Source organism: Panthera pardus, unplaced genomic scaffold (genome assembly GCF_024362965.1).
Source record: "Panthera pardus isolate Hobbes unplaced genomic scaffold, ASM2436296v1 HiC_scaffold_7, whole genome shotgun sequence".
Taxonomy (NCBI): domain Eukaryota; kingdom Metazoa; phylum Chordata; class Mammalia; order Carnivora; family Felidae; genus Panthera; species Panthera pardus.
This window is the reverse complement of record NW_026527002.1, coordinates 23,175,452-23,192,148: the sequence shown is the minus strand read 5'-3', so window position 1 is coordinate 23,192,148 and position 16,697 is coordinate 23,175,452. Positions and strand designations below refer to the sequence as shown.

General features: G+C 35.4%; 1 protein-coding gene across 1 annotated transcript in view; it reads left to right on the top strand.

Annotated features, from left to right (window-relative positions):
* The window catches only part of UBE2W (ubiquitin conjugating enzyme E2 W), a 71,848-nt gene extending 62,781 nt beyond the window's left edge, over window positions 1-9,067 (top strand). The window contains exon 6 of the mRNA XM_019453296.2: window positions 3,697-9,067. Within this exon, the coding sequence (XP_019308841.1) occupies window positions 3,697-3,710 (14 nt within the window). The 3' untranslated portion in view covers window positions 3,711-9,067. The remainder of the gene's footprint in view (window positions 1-3,696) is intronic.
* The last annotated feature ends 7,630 nt before the right edge of the window (window positions 9,068-16,697 follow it).

Genomic DNA, 16,697 nt, shown 5'->3' with positions numbered 1-16,697 from the left:
TAAACAAAAAGATCCAGAGACTAAATAAAGACTTGCTGGGAATTGGATGAACTTACTGAAACACTTACCATTTCAATTTCTAGAAGCCAAGCAGAATTGTGGGCCTCAGGTATAGGCTCCACAGTCCTTGGGTCAACGTGGGTCAGAGTGTTCGTCAGTGTTTGTAATCAAAAGAGACAAGGGAGGTTTGGGTTTAGTTTCATAATATCTATGCACTTGAGAGGGCTTCCTGGCTGCAGGATGAATGCCACTATTAATGAAAAACAATAATTCAGCAGTTCAGTAGATCTCCTGGATTTGGAAGAGTAGGTTTCTGCTGATACACCAGACTTGAGCTGCCAGATAGATACCAGTGTTGGGTGCTTGAAAAAAAAGCCTCTTTCAACTTAAATCTGTGATCTTCCACGTTGTTAGTATACTTTGAAAATGTAGGACAGTCACTGCTACCCTACTGTTACTCTCTTTGTAGTATCATATCTTCTGCATTTCTTTCTGCATTTCTTTTGAGATTCTTCTCTAGCTCCTTAATATTAAAGTGCAAAAATTTCCTGAGATGTGAACACACATTCCTTACTGTTACTTACTTGAAGTTTACTATCAACCTGTTTTCCAGAATTCTTTGATAGTTTCTATTCACTAAAGAACTAAGGCCATTGGGATACAAATATTCTGTGTTGCAAATTAAGGTCAGGGGTCCATATGCTTTGAAAAATTGGTTAAATGGAGAGAATAGGGTTAAAAAAAGTAAAGGGAACTAACCAAAATAGGTATTTGAATAGACAACTCATTTCCGCATACATAAGGGGAATTTACCTATAATTCAGGGCTAAGATGGTAGCCAGTTTAGTGCACAAATGAATGAATGAGCCTGAAGTTCAGTATCACAACAGACATAATTGTTCTTGAAAAAGAGAAAAAGTATCTTTTTATGGAATCATAAAAATATTTCAATAAGATAGCCAATAGAATCCATTAATAATATCCATCTGTTTCCTGGGATCCATGTTGAATGTATATAACTTAGTTTCATAATGATTGCTTTTCACAAATGGCAGTACTGATCTGGTTCTTGAAGCATTTTCCTTAAGGTGATAAGAGAATTGAGCAGTATAGCTTAAGACTGTTATTGAGTATTGGCTTCAGAAAACTAGGCTTACAGGAAATAGATTGGCATAATGTTTAGATGTTATGTTCAGTAAACTGTTGAGTTTATAAGTTTGGGGAGGAGTAGAAGAATACCTCACTCTCTTTTTTTTTTATTTATTTTTTATTTTTTTTATAAAACTTTAAACTACATTCTGGTTCCATTCAGCTGGACCTGTAAAATTTTAAGGATTATAAGGGGATAGGAACATAAAATTGTCTCAGACTAGTATTGATAAACTCTTTTTCTTCCTGTCTTATAGCTGTCTATAGAACTATAGTACTTATAGAGTCTATAGAACTTATAGTAGTCTATAGAACTACTTATGTTAGGTGTAAACCTTTTTATTTGCACTACCTTACAAAATCATTTTCTAAATTCCTAAGTCCAAATGTTTACGCAGCTTAACAGCCTTTTCCCTTTATTTCCTGCTAGATAACAGTTCTGTTGTCTACTGTGAAATCTTTCTTGAACTGGTTCATCAAAGTAAAATTTTAATTCCCTAAACTGTTAAGACACAAACCTAACTGTAAAGATTTATTTTTGTCTTTCTTAGAATTGGGATCCCACTTCATATCTACTGACTTATTACTGTGTTCCTTTTTTTTCTAGTCTTTTGTCCCTGGGAATATCCAGGGAGGTGGTTTCCAATATAACGTGATGGTTGTGGTGTCCATTATAATGGGATGGTTCTTATACTTGGGAGAACTAAATGACATGCTTCTAATATAGTTCTCTTCTACTCATATTTCCCAGAAGCCTAGTGAAGTTAGCCATGGTAGATGTCACCTCTTTGGAACTGGTGATTTGTGTATTATATTTGAGGGTATAGTTTTAATAAGCGCTTACACAGTTCCAGAAAAAAGTTTAAGGGATTAATCTAAGATTTTTTTTCCAGGCCTTCATTTTGCTACAAATACTTTATTCAAGAGGTTAGATATGTTGTGTTATTTGACCATGTTTTATAGACCTATATTTGTCTTGATCTTATTAAATTAACAACCTTTTTTTGTAGGTCATCCTGGTATTCAGTAATCTTTTTCATCTAGTTAGGAAACTGTGTTCCTTTTGCTAACAAATGAGTTTTTTGCTTCTTAGTGATGGCCTTTTTTTCCTAGGAAAAAGTTTGCCTGGCTTTGGCTCATACTTGTCTCCATACTTAAGTATTTGCTCATAGACTTCTTTGGTTATTTACAGCCATGATGGATTTGTAATGTTAAATCCATGTGTCCTTGTGGGTCCAGCTATCAGAGATCATGGAACTCTATTTTCAAAACTTACTTAGTACATTTATTTCTCTAAAGATAGAGTGTTTAAGGCAGGGAGTATCATATTCGTCCTCTAATTTTTTTTTTTTTTTTTTAACTTCTGATCCAGAGTGGAGATTAGGGTAGGGAGAATAGCTTTGTATGGATTTCTTACTCATTTTGGTGGATTGTAGCACATTCTACAGCAGCCCACAGTAATTGAGGAAACATACTTTCATGTGACACTTAGAAACTATAAACTGTCCATTTACTTCCTTCTTAAAGATATTATTTCTTCAAAGAATTCTAATGATTTAGATAAGATTTATTTTAAAAATCCAATATATTTCACCCTTTAGATCACCCTTAATGTACAGGGGATGGAATATTCCACGAGTTTGCCTAGCAGAGAATTCAGATATACTGGTTTTTAGCTCTCATTGAATCATTGGGAATGGGGATTTTATTAACAATGTATTGATCCTAACATGGGATATTTTATAAAGTATTTTAGCCAATTTTTCAGAAATGTTTTAGAGAGCTTTCACAATTCTTGGGTAGTTGTTACTAGTCTTCCTTCTAAAGCCTCTTTCTGAAGAGTAACCAGTCCTCAAAATAAATCCTTCAGATATGTCTTGTGAAATAAAATTTGTAAAATAAGTTATGAATCCCCAAATTTCATGTCTTACATAAATATGATGTGTTGAGGCTACCAGAAGTCATTACTAAATTATTTTAGTTTTTTTAACCTCATTTGCATATGTATCTATATTTGCTGAAAAATGTATTTTTAAATGTATTTTCCATAGAGAAATTAATAACATTGACTATGTATTAATTGATTTGGAGATCATACCTTATTTGTGAAGTTATTTCCTTCATAGACTAAAGGCACAACTTGTATTATCCTGTGTTAAATAGTAGGACACTGTTGGTCAGGAGTTTGCTTCCTGTCTCATTATAATTTAAAATTGTGGCCCTTAAAACAACTCTTGAGAGATAAATCCTGAATATGTGCTAACATATATCAATTTATTATTTTAAGTAGAACTAACACACTAATTAATGCATCATTTAAGATCTGTGTGAACTACATTTCCATGAAAGAATTGAATTTGATGTGTTTGTCACTATATAATTGAACACAAATTGGACTTTTTATTTGCAAGGATTGGGGGAGGCAAGTCAGACAAATAAATCATGTTCTTCTTGCTACTTGAAATTATTTATATGTTAGGCTAACTTGTGGATTTTACTTATGCAGGCTTGACTTTTTTAATTATCTTTTTTCTCCTTTTCTTAAAGATGATACTTGTTGATGCCACTGTTATCATCCTCCTAGCAGAAGATAGTCCTACTGAGAAAATGAGCACTTTGATCATTCAGTCTTTGAACTTTAACCTTTGACTGGAAGTGACCTATAGGCAATGAAGACTACTTCCTTTTACTGCATTTTTACTCGTGTGCATTCTGGGCGCATGTTGATCGCTGGTTCAGTCCAGGCAACTGACATGCTTTTATTAGTCATACAGTATTAATGCAGGTGTCAGGAAATGTCAAATATAATTCCATTTTTTATTTTTATTTTTTTAAGCTTTTGGAAAAGTTCCAGGTCCTCATGTATTGTGCAATAACAATGACTTCCTTGGCGGTTTTGGGACGTTCATTGCCGGCAATGGACGTTTAACAGGAAAAATTTTCATTAACTCCTGCCACCCAATGATTAATGCATGATAGGGCCTATGAAATGAACTTATTGGTTATAGTGGGATTATAAATAAAGTGAGGGATCCAACATTACCTTGAAAGTCACCCCAACTGTTTATATTTGGATTCTATGCACTGTGATCCTAAGGTTAATGGCATGAATTAACATGCGTCTTTAAAGGACTGTAATGAAAGATCATTGCGTATTTATTGAATTGTTTATATCTGCTGTCAAATTGTTTTGACATGGAAGGTTTTCAAGTAACATTGGCAGAGAGGTACAATATGTTATCCCTATGGTGAAAATAAATTCATTTGTTGTATATAGTTCCTCAATATCTGAAGTAAAGGTATGAGTAATATAGGGTATGAATGGTTTAATCAAGGCTTTATTTTGGAAGTAAGAAAAATGGCAGTGATGATTCAACTGCTGCAGTCCATAATTTGGGCTTATTTGTACATTAACAGTTTTTCCAAGTAGATTACACTCTGTTACTTCCTGCTAGCCATCAGCATGAGCCCTACTGCCTAAACACTATTTCATTTATTTATGTTTGGAAAATCCATAAACAGTTTTTGTTTGCAATTTTGTTTCTTTTGTTATGTTTTAAGTCAAGATTGAATGTTACAGTACTTCAATTGGAAAATTTTTGTCAAGTTTTTTCCTGTAAATTTTCTTTACTTGTAAGTATCATTTTGTCCTTTAATCCTGTACCCTAAAATAAGAAATACATTTTTGACAGAGGCTTAATGTTTTAACAAAAGAGTGTGGACATTTTTATTTTAAAATTTAGGCAAAAGTACACTATAGAATGGTATGTTTGCTTATTTGTCTCACACAACCATACAATTTTTCCTGGAGGGATTAGTTTTGTTTTCTTGTTGTTTAAAAGACTTTGCTTACAGCTAGATAAAGTTTTCTATAGAAAAAAATTGTTGAAACGTCCAATTCTCAGTACCATGTAAGTTAATGATACTGCAACTAGGTTCTCTTTTTAAAAAGCGATTATGTATTTTATAAATTACCTTTTCACATATGCAAAAATCTGTTTCTACTACAATGTTATTTTTACTAATGCCTGTTGTTGCACTCTTTTTGACATATCCTGCAGTGAATAAATATATGAATCAATTTGGGCTTAAAAGTAAAAGCCAATTGGCTGAAAGGTTTGAAGTATGTACCCCAGCAAAACCATCCAATCAATAATTGGCGAGGAGTATTTTCAAAATTGTTTTTAATCTCTGTATAGATGACATTTTGTAGCTTTGTACATGTTGTTAATTAAGGGCATATAATTTTACACTCTAAAAGTATAATTGCTGAACTCAGGGGTGGGTAGACTTCAAAAATATGTCTGCTGTAGAAATAACTTGAAAAACAAATTAAAACTATGGCCAGCCACCAAATTGTGGACACTGTTTATACTATAGTTAGCAACTACCACTTTTTGAAATTAAACACATTTTTGTTCTTTCTTCACTAGATACACCTAAGTTCTCACAGTAGTTTCTATCAGTCTTATTAGTTGCCCTGTTTAACCAAGACAAAAAATGTTTTTTGGAATGCTTGAGCTACTCTTAGTTTTTAACTGCTTTTTAATATGAAAATTGCAGTGACAAATTATATATTTTTCATATTTTACACAACTCTAAACTGATTGACTTGATCATTTGTGGGGGTGGGGGAATCTTTCTCCATAATGCTGGTCCTCTTACTAAAATTCTTTTATAAAGAAATGACCTGTGACATTTATTCACCAAAGGAATTAATATACCAGGTCAAAGATGAACAATGCTGTCCTGTAGATTAATAGGTGGTATATAGCCTCAGTTGAGTTTTGTAAAATAAAAATCGCAGTATTTTAAGATACCTCTCTCTCTACCTAGAGATATCATAAAATAAATTAAAATGAAGCAGAGGAAAGTAAAGGAAACCAAATAATTTCAGTACACTTTACGGTTTAAAGAGAAGGTGAAATATCCTAAAATATAGAAATACCATTCAAAATTTGCAATAAGATAACACTTTATTCGTTACATTACTCCCTTGAACTTAGGAATTATTGGAAACTCCTTTGCACTTAGATTTAATTAAGTTGATTTTAAATGTAAGTTACATTATTAAAAGACATAAGATGTTTACTTAAGTCATTGCTCTAGAGAGCAAAATTAATGACTTTGTAATAATAAACAATATTTCTCTGTAACACGTTGTTGAACGACAACCAGAATACCAAGAAAATGTACATAGGAATATGCTACTTCCCTCTTCCCTTGCTCTATGGGGCACTGTCTGCTACATAGGCCTACAGAATTATACTTTCATATTTAGACAATATGTACTCTCTATTTATTTATTTATTTATTTATTTTAAGGCCATTCTTCTGGTTTGCCAAATTCTGTTAAGGCAGTGATACATTCATTTCCTTATTTTGCATGTTTATATCATGAACTTGGTGCCCTTTCAAAAAAAAAAAATATTATGTTAAGTAGGTATTAATGCCATAGATTTTAATGAGAGAAATGGTTTTCAGTTTTTTAAGATAAATTTTTTAAAATACGTTTTATGGCTGTTCTCTTAAGGAATTTAATATTCACCTCTAAAGGACTTACTTGTAGTGTATGAATTCCTCCTTTTAGCTAGCAGGGACATAAAGCTTTTTTTAATCCCCAAAAGAAAATGCTAAAAAATAGCTTTTATATACGGTTCATCTGGAGAAAGACCTTAATCCTTATTTGTTTTGACTAGGTATATAAATATTTGGTATAAAATAACTAGAATAGTTTATTACTTTTTCCCTTCTGAAATTTTAAATATATGCAAATATATATCATTAGATTCCTGTGGTGAATAATAATTTCTTCAGATTCTAAAACAGGTATCTAGTGACTGCTTAATTATTTCCAGATTGCATCAAAGATGAATTGACAAATAATGGAAATGAGTAGTGATATGAAAATGGTATGTAACCACATATTACTTGTTTCTGGTAATCAAATCTTATTTTTTAAAAAGCCTATTGTTTTTGAGAATTGAGATATTTAAACTTGTTACAACTTCTTCCTAAAAATAGAAGAGAAGAGGAGGTACTGTGTGTTCAAAAATTTTTTTAAATAAAGAATTCAGTGTCACTAGTTCTAAGCCTTTATGGTCACTGCTGCTTATATTTCTTGATCTCACTTTTATTTAATTTTTTTGTACATATTCGAGCTGAATGCTTAGGATTATTAAGTGTATATAAATTGGTTTTCTAAAAGAACTGAGGCTTACCCATATCTTCTCTAAGGATTCACTGTTACCAAAATCAGCTACTGCACGATTCTGTGTTATGCTAATGCCTTTGCATGATTAAGATCTGTGAAGGTGTCTTTTAATCTGCACCACTTGGCCCAATCCTCTTTGCAGTCTTGTTTTTCTCTCCTTTCTTCCTGTCTTCTCACAGATGTCCACTATGTTGGTCTTCAGGAGTTTCCCGAAGTTTTCCTCTCCCTCTCCCTTCCTTCCTTCTTTCCTCCTTCCTTTTCTTGAGGTTAGGGAATCCAGAGAAGGAAGACTATTGAAATTACATCAGAAATTTTTCTTAAATAAGAGGACTCCTTCCTACAGATAAAATATGTAGAATTTCTGATACTTTATTTCAGTTCAAGAGTAGGTGGCTAAATTTATTGAATAATTGACTACTTGATAAATGAGCTGTTAATTGTAATTTAGTTCTTAAATACTAATATTAAGGGAGTTTTGCTTACTTTTTGGATGGTGACTCTCCCAAAGTCTAAATATTGCCCAAATGAATTGAATTAATTGTTTTGGTAAAAGAGTTTTTTCCATTTAAGTTTCTAAGCCATTTTGAGATTTGGAACTTTTTTTCTTTTTTTTTAATAATTTGTGGGAGACTTTAATTTTCTCAGCATGAACTGCATTAAAGACAGGCTTGTATGTATCATTATCATTAGAGGCCCGTGGAGTCTAAACATGTACTTCAAACTTTAGATCTTTATCTTTAAAGTTGAAGTTCTGGTTCTGACTATCGTCCTGATGATTGAGGTGTTCTCTGTGACTTTAATTCTCAAAAGTTACTGGGACTGATAGTTGAGGATGAATCTCCAGAATGGTTATATGACTGTTTTATCAAAAAATTGTTTATAAAACAATATAATATCTGAAGACATTTTTGAATATGTGGAAGGAAAGCTTGACTAGAAGCTGGTATGTTTTACCATACCTAAAGAACTGCAGTTGTGCAAGTTGAGTGCAGTTGACAGGGAGAAAGAGAAACAGTTCTTGTTCTATTTCTTGGTGCATACTTTGTCAGGGTTTTGTCAAAAGTTTGCTTCTGCAGTAATTCTAAGCAGTTTTCTCAAAGGCAAAGCATGGTTTTGGGCTTTGGCTTGTTAGGTGTGGCCGCACTTGTCAAATTTCCTGGTAAATGGAAAGATTGAATAATCCCACCTCTCTAATTCTAAAGCCTGAAACAAGACTAGTGAGGAATGTGGTAGAATGTCAGATACCATGAATAGAAATGCGAGTCTCTTAATAGTTAACCACAGATTATTTACATAAATACAAATTGATTGTCATTCTCGGGGTAAAATCATTAATCGAACAGATTATCATGTCAGTTATCTGGTAGCCAAGAATTAAGTCCATGTTCAAGTTAAAGTGGATTTGTTGTTTTTAGTTGGTACCATTTTTCTCTCAATATTCAGAAATACAAATTGTGCATTTTATTAATAGGAATGGAAGCTCATGCTTGAGGATTTGAATAGGGTGGATGTATATATTTTATAAATTCAAGTTGTAAAATATGTAAAGCTGCTGCTTTTTGAATAGAATATAAATGTTAAGACATAAATCTATATATTATATATTTTTAAATACATGTACCAAACTTTTGTTAGTTGAATATAAATTACATTGTGTGCTTTATGGAATTCAGTAACTTTTAATAATAAAGCAGTTGTCATTGATTTTTTTTTATGTAGACTTGAATATTAAATTGGATAATTAAATCTCTTTGTAGTTTATAATAATGTAAAAATTTACTTATGTACTAGTTTCTCATTACAGAGGACTGCGATCTTCAAAGGTTTGTGGAAACAGTGACATGTCCATTTCCAAAAATAGGTGCAACAGCACGAAGATAGTCCCTAACGCCACTTGTTTATTTATTTAATGGATCATGTTCACTTAGCAGTGTAGTCTAGTATATTTTAGTGGTTCTTCATGCTTTAATTGAAGAAGTCCTGATTGAAAGACAGGCATCTTCAGAAAAGGTGGAAACTGAGACCCAAGCACTTGCTTAGAGTTCCACCATGAGTCTAGTGTTGCTGAACTTTAAGTTCTATTAGATTAATAAGGACATACCATAGAGAACTTTGGAATACTTTCCTGAGTATACACATAGATCAACTAACTTATGTAGATGAGTGACTCGTGAAACTATGAGAAAAGCAGAGGAGAGGCTGAAGAATCAGGATACCTGTCTGCATCTCAGTTATTCACAGCAGGAAGAATGCTCTGCTGATATTCTAAGTTCTCTATCCAGGGGTCCCTGCTTGCCCCAGGAGCACCTCACTCCTCACAGGGGCATGAAACTGCCTTACCTCAACATGCTGTTTCTCCATCCTCAGCAGTAGATGAGTAACTGGTTACGTAAATGCAAGACCCGTCTTTGTACTTTGATGACATTCTCTCCCTTTATTATAAATCTTAGAATAATTTCTACCTCTCTCAGATGGTTTAAGCAACACTGTGGATAAGTGAGTCTTTTGAAGTCCTCTCTACATTCCTTAGTACTTTTCACACTAACATACAGCAAAATTAAACATGAACTGAAGAGAAGTCAAATGACATAGCTAAGAGTTTTCTGTGCTTGGATAATAGGGTCCAAGGCCACAGTGGTTCTACAACATCTGTCCTGTTGGGAACTTCTGTCAATAAATCTTTTAAATTGCTTATGAGATTTCTTTTTAATGTTTGCTTAAGGCAAAATATGTAAGTGAGTACCTGTGTGCTCTTTCCAGCCCAGTGGAGTTTGGAAATGTTTTAATAAGGAAAATTGAAATAAGAAACTAAGGTAGAAAATATCTTCTCATATAGGTACTTGACCTTCAAGGACCCATTGTGGGTAGATATAACTCATCAGGCAAGAACCTAATAAGGATGGCTATTTCCTGCAGAAAACGTTTCCAACTTAACATAAAAATTTTCTTGTGTCCTGGGGCACCTGGGTGGCTCAGTTGGTTAAGCGTCCCACTCTTCAGTTCAGGTCATGATCTCACAGTCGTGAGGTCGGGCTTCGCACTGAGCTGAGCGTAGAGTGTGCTTAAGATTCTTTCTCCCTCTGCTCCTCTCCCCCACTCCCACTCCCTCTCAAATTAAAAAAATAAAAATAACTCTTTAAAAAATGTTTTATGTCCTCTCTCACACCCCAGAAAGCATGTTTCTCTTTTCTTTCCTGTTATAATGGCATTCTATCCGACCTAGTTATCCAAACGAAGACTTAATCGCTATTTACTGGTCCTCTCTGATATTTTTCATCATTAAGTCCTTTTGAGCCTCTCTTTAAAAATGATCTCAAATCCCTCCTTTCTCCTAGTGTCCTTGTCATTCTGTCCCTTCACTGCCTGCATCCTGTGTTCCCAGGCTGCTCTTCAGCCATCCACACACTTTGTTCCTTAAATAGTAGCAAAAGAAGACTACCTATACTTTGCTAATGTTCTTCCATGTTCCTAGAGTGTTTTTCATCTGCTTTTCTACCTAAAAAGTCCAGTTCAAATGTAGTTCTAAGGTTATATTTGTCCTTTCCTTCCCTTCCCACCCCCTACCAGTCTTCTGTCCTGGATTCTTTAATAGTAGGGGCAATGTCTCAAATGCCCCCAGCATGTAGCACACAGTACACAACATACAAGCTTTTAATAAATGTTTGTTAAATTAACTTGATTGTACTTGTATTTTTATACTAACTTTTCTAAAGAAACTTATGCAAGTGCTAGCAGTTTTGAAACCTACCTCTAAACCACCATCTGTGTGAAGTGTCACAGCAGAACAACTTACCCTTCCTATCCCAGAAAGTTTGAAAAAAATTGCTTTGAAGTAAACCATTAACGATTCTTCATTGGTTTTACTTTCATTTATTTAAAAAAAATATTTTTCTCGTATCTTTGCCCTGTGTCTGAGGTAAATTGCTTACCTTGAATATATATTTACAGATTAAGAATGTAATTGTTTTAGGGCACCTAGGTGGCTCAGTCAGTTAAGTGTCCAACTTTTGTCTTAGGTCATGATCTCACAGTTCATGAGTTTGAGCCTCACATCGGGCTCTCTACTGTCGGTGCAGAGCCTGCTTCTGATCCTCTGTCCCCCCCCCAGCCCCTCCCCCACATGCACAAATGCTCGTGCACTGTCTCAAAAATAAGACAGTTAAGAAATTTTATTTAAAAAGAATATATAATTGTTTCAAGCTAAATATATCTGAAGAGACCTGAGCTCATAAAGGTAAACCTAATACTCATTAAGGTTAAAAACAGACATTAAGCAAGTACTTAGAACCTCGAATGCTGAGGATGGCAGATAAGACAAAGCATATATCTTCAAAGGGTCTATATTCTCAGCGGGATAAGAAAGAAAAATAGTAACATCAAAAGTAATGAGCCCTAAAGTGTGCAGATAAATAGCTATTTCTGATAATCATGGAAGTGAATTGACTGCAAAAAGAAGCGTAATTGTTTGAAAGTTAAAAATGTAGATGGGTTCTAGGGAAGTACAAAAGCCCTAGGACAGGGTTTGTATGAGGGCCAGCCTGGAGGAGCATGTGCCTGCTTCAGAGTATGTTGTTGGGGAGGGGCAGCAGCCAAGGGCCAAAGGATGGTAGAGCCTTGTGGGTGAGGGTAAGGTTGAAATTGGTCTTTCGGTTTCCACTAATCAAAGAGCTGAGCCTAGCACTCAGTTCCTTTTGTCCTAGGGCGCTTATTGAGAAGAGATTATAAAGCTGAGTCATTGTGTGGGCAATATCACAGGAAATGTTGCTCAGAAAACACAGCGAGGGGTCTGAGCTACTATACCTACATCCCACCCACCAAAACTAAAGCCAGCGACTAGCAGAGCTCCATCCCCAGAGTGAAGGTCACCTGAGGAAACAACCCTGATTCAGACTTGCATCTTGGATTGGTTCAGGGAATGTCAAGCTTTGAACTTGGATTGAGCTGTGGTCTCTAGCAGTGTCCTCAGGAGGTGGCCAGGAGGAAATGAAAGTTCTGTGGAAGAAGCTATTCTCTTCCCAGGTCTCAGATGATCCATACAAGTGATTTATTTCAATACAGTGACCAATACACAAAGGTTATCCCTTCTACGAAGCAAGGCACTGTGAAATGACAGACCTAGAAAGCACTGGAGGTGTGGGGTGGGGAGCGAAAGGATCTGGTACAGTTTACTGCTCTGCATCCCACATTTTGTTGGGAGCTTCTGAAGAACAAGAACTGTCTTGTTCATCTTTACACTCATTCAGATATCAAGTGCTTTCTGTATCCCAAGGAGCTTATGATCTGGCAGAGAAGACAAATGGGTAATTAAAATAGTGTGACAGTTGTGATAGGCTAATCACAGTGCTGAGTGAGCATCAAGGTGAGAACAAAGCTGTCTAAGGGAGTCTAAGGAAAGAATTCCAGGGGAAGTGGTGAGTATTGGCCAGGCAAAGGTGGGAAAGTGAAGATGAGGGCATCTGAGATAAAGCACAGAGCAAGTGCAAAAGCCCAGGATGAGAGAACAGTGTTCAGAGCATTGAATGTGGATGAGGAAGTGGTAAAAATAAATTGAGATAAAATTAGAGCTAGCATGCAAAAGACCAAATTAATAGAGTTTTGGTTTTATCTCCTGGGTGACAGGGACTGATGGATTCAGATTTGCACTTAAGAAAAATACCTTGGCTTATAGTCTGGAGAGTGATCTGGAAGGGTCACAAGAGGGGAAAAACAAGAGACCTTATCAGTACCAAATGATGATGACAACTTGGACTTATTATAAAGTATTGGCATAAAGACAGACATACCAATGGAACGGCGGGGAAAGTACAGAGATTAGTTTTGTTTAAAGATGCCAAGGTACTTGTAGGGGAAAAGAATAATGTATCCAACAAATGGTACTAGAACATTTGGAAAGCTATTTGTAAAAAAACAAAAATAAAAATCTTCTATACAAAAATTAGCCCAAAATGAATCATACACTTAACGAGTAAAACTATAAAATTTCAAGAAAACAGAAGCTCTAAGATCTTGGATGTGGCAAAGATTTCTTAGCTATGAAACAAATTACTAAAAACAATTGATAAATTGGGCTCAACAAAATTTAGGATTTAGGCTTTTAAAAAGACATTGTAAAGACTGCACAATATATGTGCAAAGTATATAACCCAATAAAGCACTTGAATTTAGATTTTTTTTTTAAATCTTAGGGTTTAATAACCAGAAGCAAAATAACCCAATTTAAAAATGGGCAAGTTTTATGATTTTTTTTTTTTTTTACCTGAACTATTCTTGACTGAAGAAAATACAGAGACGGCAAATAAGTAACTGAAAAACTGCTGAGTATCAATCATTAGGGGGAATAACAGGTGAAAACCACAAGATACCACCGCACCATCACTGCACTGTCCGTACCAAGTTTTGGCAAGGACATGGAGTAATGGGAACTTTCCGACACTACTGATGGCGATGTAGAATGTGTAAGTACTTTGGAAAACTGTTTGAGAGCTTCTTTAAAAAGTTAAACACGTACCTATACTATACAAGTCAGCCATTTCGCTCGTAGGTATTTACCCAAGAGAAAAAGACTATGTCTACACAAAAACTGTGTATAAAGGTTTGTATCAAGTTTGTAAAATACCCAAACTGGAAACATCCTAAATGTCCCTTAGTAGGTGATTGGATGGCCAATGTGAGATATCCATACATTGGACTGCTACTCAGCAGTAAAACAGGAATGAACTATTAATATATGCAACAACATTGATAAATGTCTATTATGCTGAGTGAAAGTACCCATGCAAAAAGTACCCTGTATGGTTTTATCTATATAAGATCCAAATTCATAGTGACAAAAGTCAGAAGTATTTGCCTGAAGATATGGGGTGGTGGGAACAAACTTTTGGAGGTGATGGATACTTGATTATCTTGTTTTCCCAGATTTATATGTATATGAAAACTCATTAAATTCCACAATTTAGGGGCACCTTGGTGGCTCAGTTGGTTGAGCCTCCAACTCTTGATTTTGGTTCAGGTCATGATCCCAGGGTTGTAGGATTGAGCCCCGTGTCAGGCTCTGCACTGAGCGTGAAGCTTGCTTAAGATTCTCTCTTTCTCCCTTTTGCCCCTCTCCCCTGCTCATCCACGCTCTCCCTAAAATAAAATTTAAAAAAATTTAATTCCACACTTTATATATTAATACTTTACTGAATGTTCTACCTCAAACAGAATTAGGAGGTTTTAAGCAATAAAGGCAAAGGATGATAAAGGCCTGAAGTGGAGTATAAGAAAGTGGGCAATTCAACCATAATCAACTTGCCCAAAATTATAGGTCAAAAGTGATGGAGCTGGAATTTAATCCTGAGTCTGACTGACTTCAAAATCCATGCTCTAAGTCAGTATGCCTATACTTAACATGAACCCCCATACTTTTGGCTTAGACAATTGAACAGAGAGGCTGATGACTTTCACCAATACACAAGGAGGGGAGCAGGTTTGGGGGAGAGGATATGTTTGTACTTCCTTGTAGCAGCAAATACAGTAACTTACCTAGTGAATTAGTGAGTGGAGATGTGAGTTGAAGTTTTTAGGTGGCAACGTTAATGAAAGAGTGATGTAATCTCACTTAGTTCATGAGCTTATTTGCCTATTGACCAACAGCTGAAAAATTTAATATTTTCTAGTCTAATAACCTACCCAATGAATTAGTTACTTCTCAGCATCTTTGAAGTGAATCACCCCTGACACCTTCACTGACAGGAATTAACTCAGAAAATTACTGCACGTTTCAGCAAATCTTATCATTAGAAAGTTATTTCTTTCAAACTGAAGTCTGCTTATACGATTTATTCTAGATTGAAGTGTGTCTCCCTAAAAAATATATGTTGAAGTCCTAACTCCCAGTAGCTCAGAATGTGACGGTATTTGGAAATGGAGTTGTCAAAGCTGTAATTAGTTAAAGTGAAGTCATACTGGATGGAGTAGGGTGGACCTTAATTCAATATGAGTGGTGTCCTACAAATTGGAGAAGACACTGAGACACAGGCACTTGGGAGAACACCATGTATCCATGCTGTGATACATCTACAAGCCAAGGAACACCAAGGATTGCCGGGAACCACCAGGAACTGGAGGAGGCAAGGACGGATTCTTCCCCAGAGCCTTTGGAGAGTATGATCCTGCTGATACCTGATGTTGGACTTCTCACTCCAGAACTGTGAGAGAATAAATGTCTGTTGTTTTAAACCATCCAGTTTATGGTCGTTTGCTACGACGGCTCTAGGAAACTAATCACACACTCTCCCATCTTTTTTTCCCCTAGTTCTGCCTTGTGGAGACACATGGAATAAGTCCTTGTCCCTTCTCCAGATATTTCCAGATGTTTAGAACACATCTTTTTTTTTTCCAGGAGAATATCTCCCTCGCTGGTTTTTTACCCGATACATTTTTAAATCCTTTCATTATTCTTTTGTAGCACCAAGATTTTCACAGATGCTTTAGAGTGTGATAGCCAGAACTGATCTTACTACTTCAAACAGTTTGACCTACAAAAAAGAATGGAATTTGCTCTCTGGTTCAGGTCAGGGATCTTCAAGCTGTTTCTCAGAGCTTTAGGAGTTCCTTGGAGGTACGCCAGAGGCACACTTGACTGTATTTCATGTAAATGAAATACACTTTTCTGACAGGGTTGTTTTTGCTTGTTTGTTTGTTTGTTTGTGGGGAGAGGGGGTCCCATGTAAAGTATTACTTTTCCCATGAGTAAAAGTATTACTTATTCCCATGAGATTTTACTTTGTCTAGTTCTGCCATGCTATTTAGCCTTGTGCTTTTTTGGTTTTTTATTCCATTGTGTACCCTATTCTCTCTCCCTCTTTTTCAGTACCACCTCAAAGCATTTCTACACCTTTTCAGAATTTAACAAAGCCAATAAGGACATGAGCCTACAGCATGTTATCTGCAGCTCAGTGTGTTATTTAAACTATTTAACTACAATCTGCTATTTTTTCTACCAAGTGTCAAACTATTATCTCTCAGGCCATATTTCTATATAGTTTAGCAAAGAAAGATGCTGGTTATTCTGGTGAAACTCATTCTTGGTGAATTTATGTTGATTCCAAATGGTCGTTCGTTTGGTTTCTATTTTGAATAACTGAATTCTACATATTGTTTTGTGATTTCTGATCTGTTGAAATGAACACATTCCAGTCTGTCTGTCTGTCTGTCCATCTGCCTCTTTCTGTCTCCAGTGACCACAAGGTGAGCGTGGCTGCTGTGGGAGTGTAGGATCTCCCTTCATGAAATTACTTGCTGGTCAGCTGCAAGCAGTGCAGTTAGCTGGTTGGTTTCTCCAAGGGTAGCC